At 33.7% G+C, this 16051-nt stretch overlaps 1 protein-coding gene across 3 annotated transcripts in view; it reads left to right on the forward strand.

The window, feature by feature from the left end:
- LOC126889348 (ionotropic receptor 75a-like) overlaps nucleotides 1-16051 on the forward strand; it is an 80633-nt gene that overhangs the window by 34522 nt on the left and 30060 nt on the right. For all 3 annotated transcript variants that reach the window (XM_050657584.1, XM_050657585.1, XM_050657583.1), the window contains one exon: nucleotides 295-465. In XM_050657584.1, the coding sequence (XP_050513541.1) occupies nucleotides 295-465 (171 nt within the window). The remainder of the gene's footprint in view (nucleotides 1-294; nucleotides 466-16051) is intronic.

Genomic DNA, 16051 nt, shown 5'->3' on the forward strand with positions numbered 1-16051 from the left:
ATTGTCATTGGGAATGAGTCAGATATTGTAAAATTAAATTATTATGAGATTTTTTTACCAAGTAACAAAAACAAAATTGGTTTAATTTGTTAATTAGCATTAATATTAGATAATTTTCCGTATAAATCGGAAATCTGTGAAAAGTGGAAATCGAAACATCAAATAAACTTATTTTATTAAAGTAAAACTAAAAGTAAAGTAAAGTAAAGTAAAGTAAAGTTCTGGTTTATTCCCAATAAAAATAGTATTACTTAGCTGCTGTTCATTGGTATGTATCTTGAATTTTATTTTTAGTTTAAAAATGCAAAGAACAAACTCATGGGGTTATATTCAAGATAATGGTAGATTCGATGGTTTAGTAAGTTTATTAGAACGGAGATTAATAGATTTTGGAAGTTCTCCATTATTATTTAAGTTAGACAGAATGCCGTTCGTGGATTACGGCTATGGAAATTGGATCTTAAAGTAAGTACATTGCATCTAATATTTTGATTTTTTAAGTTGACTTGAATGTAAACCTGACGTAAGATGTAAGGCTGATGGTTTCATCGATACCACTAAATGTATTAAAAATATGTATCAAAGTGAGTAACTAGCAGCATCTATTATAAAAATGCCAACTTGAACATATTTATTCAAGCCACACATTATTTGACAATAATTATTCTTTTACTCATCTAAATACAGTAATAATAAAAAAATACATCTCTGAAGGTAGAGCTCTACAACAGGTCCTGACAATTTGTTCCTGTGCTCCCGCCAAAGTTTTAAATAAACAAAAATTGCCTGGTAATTATTTAAATACGCCATCCAATAGAAGCAAGAATAGGTATTACCTCCGAATTCTATCCTACTGCATGGATTTTAATGAAATTTTGGGCCTAGCCTTTACTTATTTCCTAATTCAAAGTCTACCCTATGCCGATGTGTGCTTTTATCTTGGGGGTGGCTCCCACCCCTTCTTATGGTTGGAAAATTTTTTGATTAAAATTACCACGGAATTCGCTAGAGAACCTAATTCTAAGCAAAAACTGTTCTATAATTTTTTTTTTGAAAACTCAATACTTTTTGAAATTTGGCCATTTTCATTGAAACATAATACCTTTTCGAACGGTTTTTTGCGAATTGCGAATACCTTAAAAACTATGCATCTAACTAAAAAAAAACTATATTAAACCTTTTTGTAGGTTAAAAAAAAACAAAGAGACACTTTCCTTCATTAATCTTCTCGTTATACTCGTAATATAAAAAGAGATATGGTAGGTGAAAATAGTTTGTTTTTTGGTACATTCTCAAATTGGTGTATTCAACTTAAAATAACAGAGAAACGGTCGATTTTAGGTGTATAATGCTACTAATATCTTTTGTAGTGCTTGAAACGACCCTTAAAATTAGCTATATTAAAGATCCATTGCGTTAAAACTAAGCAATAAATGCTGCAAACAAAATTGATAACTAATGTATTTTACGAAAAAATGAGAAGTAATTTTAACCCCCATCCACCAAAATATAAATGCATCATTTTCCTTCCACAATGCCTTTTATTATAGGTTATTTCTATGTTCAGAAAGTTGAACGGGTTTAAAATGAACGGTTTTGAAAAAAAAGATCAAATAGTAGAGCGCATTTTTAAATTTTCTTAAAAATCTTCCTTTTTCTCCATGTAACTTGAAAATGATAAGAGATACGGTAATAAAAAATCAAAAGCAAATTTTTATCTGAAAAAGCCATACATTTTTGTGTGGTATCTTTTTTTTTCGTATCTCTTATCTTTTTCGAGTTACATGGAGGAAAAGAAGATTTTTAAGAAAATTTAAAAATGCGCTCTATAACTTGACCTTATTTTTTTTTCAAAAACCATTCATTTTAATCCAGACCGAAACTTTTTGAGCATAGAAATAACACTATAATAAAAAGTATTGTAGAAGGAAAACAATGTATTTCAATTCTGATGGATGAGGGGTTTAATATACTTCTTATTTCTTCTTAAAATACATTAATCAGCAAATTTTTTGCAGAATATCTCGCTTAGTTTGAATGTAATCGACATTTAGTATTGCTCATTTTAAAGGCCTTTTCAAGAACTACAAAAGTTATTAGAATCATTATACACCAAAAATTGACAGTTTCTCTGTTATTTCCAGTTGGATACAGCGATTTGAGCATGCAGCAAAAAAATAAACTCTTCTTACCTACCATATCCCCCTTTGTATTTTAACTAGAAGACTTATGATGGAACGAATCTCTTTTTTTTTTCTATAACCTACAGAAATATTTTATACATATAGTTTTTTTGTTAGATGCATAGTTTTTAAGGTATTCGCAAAAATCCGTCCGAAATGTGTAATTTTTCAATTAAAATGGCCAATTTTCAACCACGAAAACTCAAAAAGTATTGAGTTTTCAAAAAATAATTATAGAACAGTTTTTGCTTAAAATTAGGTTGTCTAACCTCTTCCGTGGTTATTTTAATCAAAAAATTTTCAACCCCCAAGAAGGGATGGAAACCACCCCCAAGATAAAAGCGCAGGTCGGCATAGGGTAGACTTTGTTTCTTGAGCTATTCCCTACTTACTGTGAAAATATCAAGTAAATCGATGTAGTAGGATGGAATTCGGAGTCAAATACCCTCATTGACTGCCCTAAAAAAATAATGCTTTTGTCTAAAATATTATTTTATAATTTGGCGGGAGCGTAAGAACAAATTGTCAGGACCGGCTGTAGGGCTCTGCCTTCAGATCTATTTCAAAATAATAATCATTACTGTATTTAGACGCGTAAAAGTAAAATAATAATAATTGTGAAATATAATGTGTGGCTTAAATAAATAATTTCTAGTTGGTATTTATATAATAGATGCTGCTAGTTACACTCTTTGATACATATTTTTAATACATTTAATGGTATCGGTGCAACCATCAGCCTTCTTATTCAGGTTTGATCAACATGGAAATAATGTGTCTATTTCTAGGTACTGTAAACATTAATAGTTTACTTTTCTTGTTCTTCTTCTTTTTCTTTTATCTAGGCAGTACTGCCTGTCTTTCTTCAACGGTGCCTTTTATTCTACCCCTAAATTGTCGTTTCATCTTTTCCTTGGCGTCCTATACTTGTTTTGCCTAACGGCGACTTGTTCCTGACTATTCTTACTATCCTTGATTCAGACATCCTGCTTATTTGTTGATTTCACTCTTCTTTTCGGTTCTTTACCCAGGTATTTATATTTTCTACCCCACATATGCTATGTCTATGATTTCCTCACTTCTTAGCCTGTCCTGTAGTCCTTTTCCAGTAATCATTCCAAAGATATTCATTTCCTTGGTCTCCAGATGTCTTTGTGTGTTGTTTGTGTATCCTGCGTGTTGCTTGTAAATCCTGAGAACAATTGGTACAGAACGACAACTGCTATACACAATTAAACAGAGAAAAACGGCATACCTGGGGCACCTAATTAGAAACGAAAGATACCAGTTTCTGCAAACCATAATTGAAGCAACGATCGAAGGAAGAAGAGAGTGGGCAGGAAGAAAATGTCATGTCTCCGTAATGTCAAACAATGGACAGGACTAAGAAACATAGGAGACCTAATACATACTGCAAGGGATAGAGAAAAATGGTCAAACGTGATCGCGAACATCCATTAGTGGATTGCATAAGAAGCAGAAGAAGAAGTTGCTTGTGCCTGGTCTTGTTTCGGCCGTGTAAGTCATAACTGGCCTAATAACTGACTTATATATTTGGGCCCTTGTTTCCACTCTTAGGTGTTTGTTTTTCCAGATTGTGTCGTTTAGGCATCCAGCCGTTCTACTGGCTTTAATTATTTGGTCTTTTACCTCTTCTTCGATATTGTTATCGGGTGATAGATTAATTCCCAAGTATTTGAAAGTCATTACTTGTTGTATAAGTTGATTGTCCAATTTGCATCTTTTTGGTTCTTTGGCTATTACAAAGCTTTTTGTTTTTTGGGCTGATATCTTCATACTCATTTCTTCTGCGTCTAATTCCCAAGTATTTGAAAGTCATTACTTGTTGTATAAGTTGATTGTCCAATTTGCATCTTTTTGGTTCTTTGTCTATTACAAAGCTTTTTGTTTTTTGGGCTGATATCTTCATACTCATTTCTTCTGCGTTAATGTTGGATTCGTGCAGTACCTAATCTTTGTAGGTCGTCTTCGCACTCTGCTACTAACACGGTGTCATCAGCGTAACAGAGTATTTTTATCTCTCTATGGTCCATTTTGTAATCTCTTTTTTTCTTCATATGTTTTTTTACTGCTCCCAACATTATGTTAAACAGTAGAGAACTTAGTGGATCTCCTTGTCTGATTCCTGTGCTTCTTCTATGGGTTCTGTTATTATTCCATTGACTTTCATTTTTATTTTAGTCATTACATATATGTTTTCTATCAGTTTTATGATATCCAGTGGTAGGTTTTTGTTATATAGTTGGGGTACCACCAGTGGTGTAGTGGTAAAATTAGCTGTGCCGGAGCTATACCTCTACCGGAAAATTTTTGAAAATTAGCCTACTACCCAAATCGTGAGTTTTAAGGCCCTTTGGCAAATGTTTTGAAAAGTTTAATAATTAAACTAATTAATGATCTTTTAGAGTGATAGTAGTTACAGTAGGGCCTCCTACACATTCTCCTCCAAAGAATAATTTTAACTTTAAAATATGGTAAGACTTTCTTAAGGTAGATTATTACAGTTTGATACCTTAAAAACTGTTTTTAAGGTATCAAACCATAATAATCTACCTTAAAAACTCTATAATTTAAGTTGGAAGCCTTGCTGACAAAAATTAAAAAAACACTGGTGTAAGTTAGGCAAATATTGTAAATGACTATGTTTTCATTTTCAGTAGTATTAATTTATTATTGTGAAAAAATACACCCACAAGTTACATTAGTATATATATTTTTTATTATTTAACACACACAAACATTATAATCTGTGCCAAAAAAATTAAGAATTATTTGAAAAAACTACATACAGTACAAATAACTTGTGTATTTAACAAAATACATATAATAAATACATCAGATTAATTATAACATACATACTCAAAGTAAGTGCCAAAATGCATCCTTCTTTGCGTTCTTTTTTGGGTTTTCTGCAACTCTTGTCCTGGAATCGTCTGCAGACCGGTGGCTCCTCAGCCATTTAGTGACGTACGTCTCAGGCTGCCATTCTTGGAGAGGTGGACCTTGGATTTTAATGAACATCAATGATGATACATGAGCAACAGTCAAAGCGTTTCTTGATGGTGTAACCATATTGTTCATACAACTGAAACCCCGTTCACAATCAGCTGAGCTGCAAGGTATTATTTTAGTGCAGTTTAACAGTTCTTGCAATCCATCAGGCACTTATCGGCTGCTGTCCAAATAGTCTCTGTAGGCAGAGACAGCTTTGTTGACGTTCAATTTAAATCTCTTGCACAGTTGCTCTACTTGAGTTTGACCAAAACTTGGTGGAATGCAGGTTGGCCAATACTCAGGTTCTAATACTTTAAAAGAGTTTATAAGATCTTCATATTTGGCTTCCCCATCAAATGTGGTGACAAACATTCTTTGCTTTAGGTTATTTATAACACTAGAAATAAGTTGCTGTCCATTGAACGATACAATTTTTGGATTAGTTTTTAACACAACTGATGCAAAATTTCCTTCTTTTATGGCGATTTGTGCTTCCAGAACTTTCGTGCCTGGCTTCTCCTTTAAGTGCTCTAAATATCTTACGGATCTGTTTATCAGTTTGTCTGCATACACAATAGAAGTGTTTCTATTCTCTAAGCTCTCTGATAACAAAGCCAATTCAGCAAGAATGTCAAACATAAAGGCCAAGTTTAGTAGAAAACTCTGAGATGTTAGCCTATTTAATAAACCACTATATTTGCTTTTTTCAGTCGATGTTCTGTCAGGATCGTTTATGGCTTTAGAGAAATGGTTTGCCAAAGCTTGAAAGCCAAACCACACAGCCGAAACGGTACGAAAGCTACTGGCTACCCATCTTGTGCTCAACACTCTTCCGATTTTGTTCATCTGAATGTCAAGTTCTTGTGCACAGTCTTTTAACTCACGCTTGTTTTTTGGAGAGGCGCTGTACAGCGAGTACAGTTTGTCCATAAATATCTGGAAATGATTCACTCCGGCCACTTCGCTGACTGCGTCCCCAATAGCCGAGACGCAACTACAACTGAGCAGGATTAGCATGGCCGGGTGGGCTGGAGATGCGCAGTAGCTACGGAGTGGATTTCAGTGGTGGGGGAAGCGACTCCGGCGACTCAGTCTGTTGCCGCTCTCACTGCCGTGTGTATCGCTCCAGTCTACAGTGTACAGGGCCAGCTCGCTCCGCTACCGCTCCTCGGGCGGGGCGCGGGTGATCGGAGCGTCGAGTGAGCTAGAGAGAAATCGAGGGGGAGAGGCGAGAGATAAGAAGGACACAATATTTCAATATTGTTGTGGCTATTCCTCCTTCCGTGGTGGGGGGAGGGTTGTGGTGACACGGACACGGTAGTGCTGGGCGCGGACCGCTGAGATGTCTATCATGTCTATCCATCAACTATCCTGTCTGCCAGTCGCTCGCTCAACTTTTGCGCTTACAATTACGAACTACCTAATCGTAGCTGCGTATGCCTTAACTGATTAACCACGATAACTAACGTGTAAAAATTACTTAGTAAAGGACAAAACAATATTTTCTAAATAAAACAATTTCAGATCTATTTTTGTCCTATATAAAAAATTCGATTGAAAAAATCGTAGCCGGAGCGCCGCTCCCCCTTCAAAAGCTGTGCCGGAGCGACGCTCCGGACCGCTCCGGCTCCACTACACCACTGGGTACCACCCCAAGAAGCAATTGGACGTAATATTACGACGTCTTAACGTTGGATTAAATGCCCCAACGTTAATACGCGACGTTGCGACGACGGTCAGAAAACTGCTATTTGCACCTAAGTGGGGAATAGAAATACGGGTTGCCTCGACGTCCCCCTCTCGACTTCTCAGCTTGAGATATTTTATCGTCAAATTACGTTAGTTTTTAGGACTTTGGTCTTGTAAAGTAATAGCATAAAATTCTCTACCACAGAAGTACGGCCGACACACTTCATTTTTACCAAATAGGTTAATAATCTTGGAGGATATTAAATCATCAAAAACTAAGATGCATGACGGCCTATTGATACTTATTTAACCCTAGGATGCATACGCAAATTTTTCTACGTTATGGCATAACATGAGTCTCGCAGACTCGCTTTGTAAATAAAGTACTAAAATAGATATTTTCTTTAATTGTTGTTAAATATTTATTTAATATTTCTTTATTTATAATAATATAAGCATAAACAAATAATAAATACCTGGTAAGGAACTACTCAATAAAATTCTTGCATATTAAAACACTGTGTTCTTTGCAAATTGGACACTTACACTTCTGACAAATTTGTGTGCTCATTCTTGCAATGTGTGAAGGGCACTCGGAACATCTCCTTTTCTTTCTATGAGCCAAATCTATCCCTAAAATTTCTTGAGGAAACTTGATAAAATTACCCATATGTCTTCGGATTGTGTTTGTAAGTTTAGGGTTTCTAGCCCTTCTTTTCATAAATGGTAAAACTAACTCATTTACTAAATCTTTGAGAAAATATCGTCTTTTATTGGTTTTTCCTGCAGAAAAATTTTTATTTTGATTTGTATAAAGGAGAAACGCGTTAAGAGCTGCTACATCCATAATATTGTACCAAACGACAAGAGGCCAACGTCTAGTTTGACGCTTTACCGTGTAGTTACCGATTATCTGGTCCATTTTATCAACCCCACCTTTTGTTTGGTTGTAAAATTTGATAATTTCGGGCTTCTTTGCTTGACTCTCAATATCTACAGATTGATCATGGTGCTCAACTAAGAAGAATGACAGCTTTATTTTTCTTGGGCACGTAACTTACCAAAGTCAAATTATCATTGAATCCAAAAATAGAGGAAAAAACGCATCTTTCTTTTGAAGCTTGAAATTCGTAGGGGACCTCTTTCTTATTTTTTCGTAATGTCCCAACACAAATTATTCCTATAGACAGTAAATGCTGTGCTAAAGGGATGCTAGTAAAAAAGTTGTCAATTGTCAAGTTGCGACCAGAATTTTTTATGGAAGCGGTCAAGGACCTTACAACTTTTTCCCTACATTTTGTTGAATATTTTTACCAGGTTGACGACCTAAGTATATCTGCCCATCAACTGCATATCCTGTTTCACTTTCACAAAGCCAAAAAAATTTAATATCATATTTTGCAGGTTTCGATGGCATGTATTGAATAAAATTACAACGACCTCTAAATGCAGGTAACTGTTCGTCAATGGTTACATCCAATTCTGGTACCATAACTGTTCGGCACTGTTTCACAAACAACTCCCATACATACCGGACATAAGTAAATTTGTCAGTTTTCAACCTAGTTGAACGTGTTAGTCGGTCGTCAAATCGTATAAATCGTCTTATATTTTCAAAACGATTTACTGCCATTGTAGCTTTATACAGTGGACTTGATGATTTATCTAAGAACAACTCTCTGACAGGCGTATCCCAGATTTTCGCGACACCAGCCAGTAGCAGCAGGCCAAAAAATGCGTTCATTTCGTCTTTTTCAATTTTTGGCTATACCTTTCCCTTTATCTCCAATATTCGGTTGGCTTCTCTATTGGTATATATTATTATTTCTTCAACCATTTCAGCAGTCACAAAATTATCCCAAGCATTTTTCGGAGACAACATTTCGTTTCTTACTTTCGGTCCCGCCGTGAAACGATATAGATTGTGAATTTTTGTTCTTCCTTGCAAAAGAAGCGTGGATCTCCATTCAAAATTGTTTCTGCTAATAAATGATGTACCTGCTGTTTCAATTGTTGAATTATTTTGATTCAAGTTCATATCATCATTACTCGAAGAATTTTCGGAATACTCATCTGAACTATCTTTACTGCAGGCTGCTCGTATTCTTGATCAGCTTCAGATACTTCACTTTCACTAGTCATGGAATCGTTGTCATCCTCCTCATACCACGTACGTAAGATTTCCTCATAACTATTAGGGAGTTTTTGTTGCTACGTGACGTAACGCATCTCCGTATACGTAAAGCAACTAACGTGTCGTAGAGGATGAACGTTAAATAGGTAGTTTTTGTAACTGCCTTAACGTAACGTAAAGCAAATCGTAAAGTCATTTTTAAATTCGGTTGACATTAAAAAAATAAAACAATGTTCACACAATATACAATTAATATACAAATGTAAAAAAAGATAAATGAATGATGAAATTGTATGGGTTTAATTGCTTCTATTTAGATATAAAAATATTATTTTTCCTTAGGTTAAAATTTTTTTATTTTTGTTTATACCTACTTTTTAGTTGTAAATTATTGTACCTACATCAGAATTCCAGTATAATGTAAATAGTTTGGTCATATTTATTTGAAAATTTTACTGAAACTAGGTCATTTGTTTATCTAGTTATTAATTGTGGTGATCACTGTATTTCTTAAATTAATACAAGATTTGTTTGTTTTGCTTTATTAATAGACAACTTAAAAACAATAAAATTTTAAATCTATTATGAAGTTCCAATTTCCAACTAAAAACACAGAATAATTTTACTCAAATAGACTAAACCAATAACCAATATAACCTTAAAATGTTTATAAACGGGTAGTACGCTGATGAAATGTTCATTTGGTAGGTAATCGGGCAAGATCCTGGTGTGCATTCGGTGACTTTCGTCTCGATAGGGATGCGTTCTCACGTACGTATCAGAGCGTTACTTTAGGTAATACGTATCGTGATACGGGAGTTCAACCATTAATGCGCAAGCGTATATGTCAAAAAGATGCGTTACGTTTACGTATTTGTGTGCACAAAAACTCCCTATTATCGTTGGGGTGAACGGATCTTTTTCTACTCGAGGATGCCATAATGCTGGCCTGAAAATATAGAGTATTTTACTTGAAAGCCACCTTTTGCATTTGAAAATACAATTTTTGTATACTACTTCTGTTTTGATAATCTGTAAAAACAAAAACACAGAAGTCTGTCGCGAAAGAGCACTCGTTATATAACATGATTTTCCTTTTTTGATGAAATGTGTGAATGAATTTTTGTATACTACTTCTGTTTTGATATCTGTAAAAACAAAAACACAGGAGTCTATCGCAAAAGAGCACTCGTTATATAAAATGATTTTTCTAAGAAGTGCGCCCAAAATATTTTTATCAATATTTATTATCCATTTTCTACTACCTCACTTATAAAAATAAATTTTACTTTTTTATAAAAATAAAATTGTGGATGAAACTATTGACTAAGTAATAAACTGATCCAAAATTAGTGCATTTACTTGAATAATGATGCGAATAACACAAATATAAACTATGAAAGAAGACAACGTACTAACGCTAATACCTTGACACTTCAAAACGTGACTAAATTCCTTTTTCTTAGCTTTACAGTTTAGGCAATAGATAAATATGCGTAATGGAATAGTACCGAAGGATCGCGGTGATTCACGACAAACCTTTGACCACTAATTCGATAAGAGTCTCCCGGACTCATGGTATGCATTATGGGGGTATGAATGGAAATTATTTTTTTTTTAGTTTTTTTGTGCATACTATTTAAATTTGTATACACTAACAAACAGTCATACATGTCAAAAACGAATTCCTAAATCGGAAATGATTGGTATGGATTTAATCACATTTTACGAAGATGTAAATGTACGCTCGAGTCTCTTAGACTCATGTTATGCATCCTAGGGTTAAGTAGGTTCCTACTCTATTCAGAATATAACCTAAGTGAATTATTTTATTAATCATCTGCCTCATTACATAATGCGGTCGAAAATTTACAAACGCAAGAAAGTGTACTGTTAAACTAGGTATAAAAATTGCTAAAAACTGAAAGCGCCTCAGAAATTTACAGGTTAAATCGAACAAAACGGTAAAAATAGAAATAAAAACCATCGTAATTAAAAAAAACATATTATTATGTCTAGACCCATACAAAATTATCCTTGATTTATATATAAATAAAATTCGTTAATTAAAATCAAATATTCATTAAAATCTAGCAAAAAAATTGCCAAACATTATGTTTCAAAAAATGGCTGAACCATGGCGATCTTTCATTAATGGCGGATTTGACTCGCGACCTAAATTGCACTACATTTTAACTGATTTGGACAAGGACACCCCCTGCCGACCTTTAGTATAACCTATTTTTACCTTGCACACCTCGAATTTACCTATTGGTATACCTAATACGTCCTAAAGAAAAACCAAGTGTAAAAAGTAAGGTTATGGTATGCAATGTAATATCTGTCATATTATAGTCATATAAGTCAAGATGAGTCAAGTCAGATAGGCCCTAATCAGCAAATTTTTACGTCGTTTTGTAGTTGGAAACTAAACAACCAATTGTCGAAAATTTACTTTACGACGTTGGATAGTCGTCGACGTTTTTTAGTAAATTACGGGTATCTTATAAAAAAACCTTGACGTCAGGTTAACGTATACAACTTTACTTAAGTACTACGTTGTTATTACCTACGTTGTATTGTCGTTCTTACCTTCCCGCAAGTACACGCAGCAATCTACCATATACCTAGTGAGAAAACACCCAACGTCTCCTGAACGTTGGGTTCGATACTAATAAATACTCTGTAATCCCCGACGTTGAGCAGTCGTTAAATGTCTTCCAGTAAATTACATTGTAGTATAGAGGTTATACCCGACGTCAGCTTAACGTTAAACCTTAACCTAATAATTAACGTTGGTATTCTCAACGTTGGATTGTCGTTGTCGTCTTCCCGAAAAATACGTCTACCATACTCGATAAAATACCAACGTCCTCTGAACGTTGGCATCTATCCTAAAAAATACGTTGTAATTCCCGACGTTGAGTAGTCGTTGATGTATGCCACTTAATTGCACTTATACTACAGATAGGTTAAGACCGACGTCAGCTTAACGTCAAACCTTATCCTAATAATTGACGTCGTTATTCCCAATGTCGGTTGGTCATCAGATTATATTACTTATTAGCAGCAACGTTGGTCCATAGGAAAAACAGACGTTGTCCTTGGTTAAGGCTTATTGTGAACCAATTTTGTCCTTAAATTTAACGTCCCATTAGGACAAAATTGGTTGCAGGTCGTAAAATTGCTACTTGGGACATCTTTTAATTGTATTTAATCAAAAGCTTTCTGTAGGTCTATGAAACAGAAAAAGGCTGGCTTATTATATTCTAATGATTTCTGCGCTATTTGCCTTATCACAAAAACTGCATCGTTACATGATCTTCCAATTTTAAATCCTTGTTTATCATCCGATATATTTGTGCACGCCATTTTTTTCTCCATTGCACGCATGGAGCAAAAAATATTTTAATTTTAATCATGTAAAATTTATTATTTTGCAACAGCTATACTTAGTTATTGAAGTTATATTTCTTTACGATCGAGAGGGAAATTTTATAAATGCCGGGCGCATGCGCACACAGACAGCATGTAGTTCGTTGCTAATCTTTCAAGATATGTATGTATCAGCGCTGTCAGCGCAAATAAGTCATTAAAAGGATATATTAGTGTTTTTAGTAAATGTATTATTTATTATAATTTTTGTGTCTTTGGATTTGTCTTCCTCGGGAATAAGATATTGTATAATAATAGTAAGTATATTTAAAGTATTTTTGTATACTTTACTTGGTCTATTAAATTTGTCAGTATTTATGAGAAATCTTGTAACCTGTTAAAGCGAAGGGAATATAGCTCAGTGGTAGAGCGTGTGAACCGGAGATCGAGAGGTCCCGGGTTCAAATCCCGGACGATTCATATTCTTTTTTTTATTTTTGGTATCGTTTTAATAAAAAAAAATTTTAAAAGTGGTAGGTAAAAAAGTTAATTTAAATAAAACGGGATAATACCCGAAGGTTTGCTGTATACCGTCTAGTTAAATAAAATTTAACGTGAAGTAAAACTCCCTGGTGTAGTTGGTATATTTAATAAAAAACTAAAGAAAAATTTAAAAATCCAAAAGGATTACGTTCAGAACGTTTTCGGATTTATCAGTCCATCATCAGTGAACCTAAAAGTAAGTAATCCCCCTTAACTGTATTTAGAAAATAAGTAAAAGTTAAAAGTAGTAAAACAAGAATAAAGTTGTAAAGTTAGCAATATTGGAGTAGCTAGAAAGTTAGATGTCTGAGATTAAATTTTTGAATTTTAGAGATAAGTAAAAAGAAAGAAGACCTGTATAAAAACAATTAAATTAATAGAGAAGTAAAACAATTTGGAATAGACCAAAGAACGAAGTGAAGACCCAAGTGGCGAATAGGCAAATAAATAAGGTCAATGATCTATAAAGGAAAAGTAGGGTAAGAAAAGGGGCCAAGGGTGAGTTAGTTATGTGGATGTTACAGGGGGTCTGTACAGTAAGACTGATCAGTGTGTAAGGAGATTTTGGAAATAGAAGGGAGTGAAGTATGAAATGGAAGATAAGTTAAAGGTTTATGGGTAAAGTAAGAAAAGTTAGTATGTATGAAGGATAAATTGAAAAAAGAAGGAATTTAGGAAAATATCTGGCGGTGAATGGGAGTAAAATTACAGTTAAGGGAGGTTTGTCTATTCACACATTTGGGACTGGACCTCAAGTCTCGGATAATCTCCAAATCTTCATACAAGTCCAATCGGAGTGTGCTTTTCTGCTGTAAATTGTGCACCAACTGGACACCCTCAGGAATCTTAAGTTCCTGTTTATTGACTTTAAGCTGATGTGAAAAAGAGAAAGTAGTATCACTCTTACTATGTTCTAGGGATCCGGTCGTAAGAGATCAGCAGGTTCTACCGATGTAGATAGCATCACAATCTAAGCAAGAGAGTTTATATACACCACTACGCTTCATGTAGTGGATTGGATCCTTAGTATTGGTCAAACTCTTGTTAAGGGTGTTATTAACTTTAAAAGAAATTTTTATGTTTTCACAGGAATTGGTAATAATACAATTTAACTCTTTCAGATAAATTGGGGTTATGGAGAGGTAATGAAGCATAAATCGGAATTATTGTAGATGAAGTAGAAGAAAAAGCGGACTGTTGAAGTAATCTGAGCTCTCTTTTATATTGGAGTTTATGGATGATATCTGGGTCATAACCATTGTTCATAGCAATCTGTTTAATGATGTTTAATTCGTTGTTAAATTCAGTAGATTACGGAGCAATAGAGTTTAATCTGTGGATAAAACTACGGAATGAAGAAAGTTTGTGAGAAAGAGGATGATTAGATGATGAATGAATTACATGATCTGTCTGAGTGGGTTTAGGGTAGATCCCAAAGTTGAAATGGTCATCTAGTCTGGTGATAGAAAAGTCTAAGAAATTAATGGAGTTAGAAGTTTCTAATTCCATAGTGAAAGTGATTTTTGGATGGATTTGATTAATTTTATGAAGTAAATTGTGTGCTGAATTGGAATCGCCCGAGATAAGAAGTAAACAATCGTCTACATAACGGAACCAGTGTAAAATCTCAGAATTTTTTGTGATATAGTTGGATTCTAAATGATCCATAAAAACATCAGCTGAGAACAGGGATAAGTAACTACCCATTGCTAGACCATCAGGTTGTTGGTAAAAGTTGTTACTGAAAACAAAGTAATCTTGAGATTGACAAATTTTGACAATATTTATGATAGAAGAAGTGGTATTAAGAGTGACAGATTTATTTAAAAGAAGTGAGTTAACCAGACTAATAGATTCATGTTTGGGTACTGAGGTAAATAAATTGCTAACATCAAAGGAAAGCATAGTAATATTCGGATTCAGATTAATAAGTTGAGTTTTTCAACTAATTGGCGAGAATTCAAAACTGTAAATTGGTGAGTGAAGTTTATAAAGTTCTTAATAATTTTTAGAATGCATTTAGATAAAATGGAAACTGGGGTGTTTATGAAACTATTAAGTGGGATTACTTACTTTTAAGTTCACTGATGATGGACTGATAAGTACGAAAACGTTCTGAACGTAATCCTTTTGGATTTAAATTTTTTTTTTAAATTCTTATTAAATATACCAACTACACCAGGGAGTTTTACTTCACGTTAAATTTTATTTAAAGTTAGTTTAATATTTAAGTAAAATACAAATAACCTGTTAGGTATATTTATTTCTTTGAAATTATATAATAGAAGTACAACTTCTTACGTGCGTACAAAGTACACACACATTCTTTTTTTTTTCTTAATAAGTCCAAGGCATTCAAGTTTTTTGAAGTTATATGTCTTTAGACGCGATTGAGAGTAAATTTTTATTATTCTGGGAGCATAAGCACATAGACAGTGTGGAGTTCTTTGCTAATCTTTTAAATTATAGATGTTGCAGCGCAAATAAGGTATGAAAATAATATATTAGTGTTTGTAGTAAATATATTATTTATTATAATTGTTGTGTCTTTGGATTTGTCTTCCTCGGGAGTTAGATAATATAAGTATCTACCTATTATAACATCTATATACTTCACTTGATCTATTTGTCACCGTGATTTGTAATTATGTCCGAGATGGCACATAAACAGAGCGATGATACATTCGTTGGTAGAGCATTCTACCACAGATCGAGGGGTCCCGGGTTCGAATCCGGACGATTCATATTTTTTTTTAATTTTTAGTATTGTTTTAATAAAAAATTTTTGAAAGTGGTAGGTAAGTATTAAAATTAGTTTAGTATTTAAATAAAATACAAATAAACTGTTTAGTATATTTATTTCGTTGAAATTATATAATAGAAATATAACTTCTTACGTGCGTACAAAGTACACACACATTCTTTTTTCTTGTTTCGGGTGTTGACTATTTCTTTCGGATGTTTTCAAAACTTCTTCTTCTTTTAGTTCCTATTCGTTTCGAATATTGGCGATTATTCTGGCTATAATTATTTTATTAACTGATGCTTTAAATAGATTAGTTGTTGTTGTGGAGAACCATTTCCTCGGGTTCTTTAACCATGATATTCTTCT

The sequence above is a fragment of the Diabrotica virgifera genome, chromosome 8 (genome assembly GCF_917563875.1).
Source record: "Diabrotica virgifera virgifera chromosome 8, PGI_DIABVI_V3a".
NCBI classification, from domain to species: domain Eukaryota; kingdom Metazoa; phylum Arthropoda; class Insecta; order Coleoptera; family Chrysomelidae; genus Diabrotica; species Diabrotica virgifera.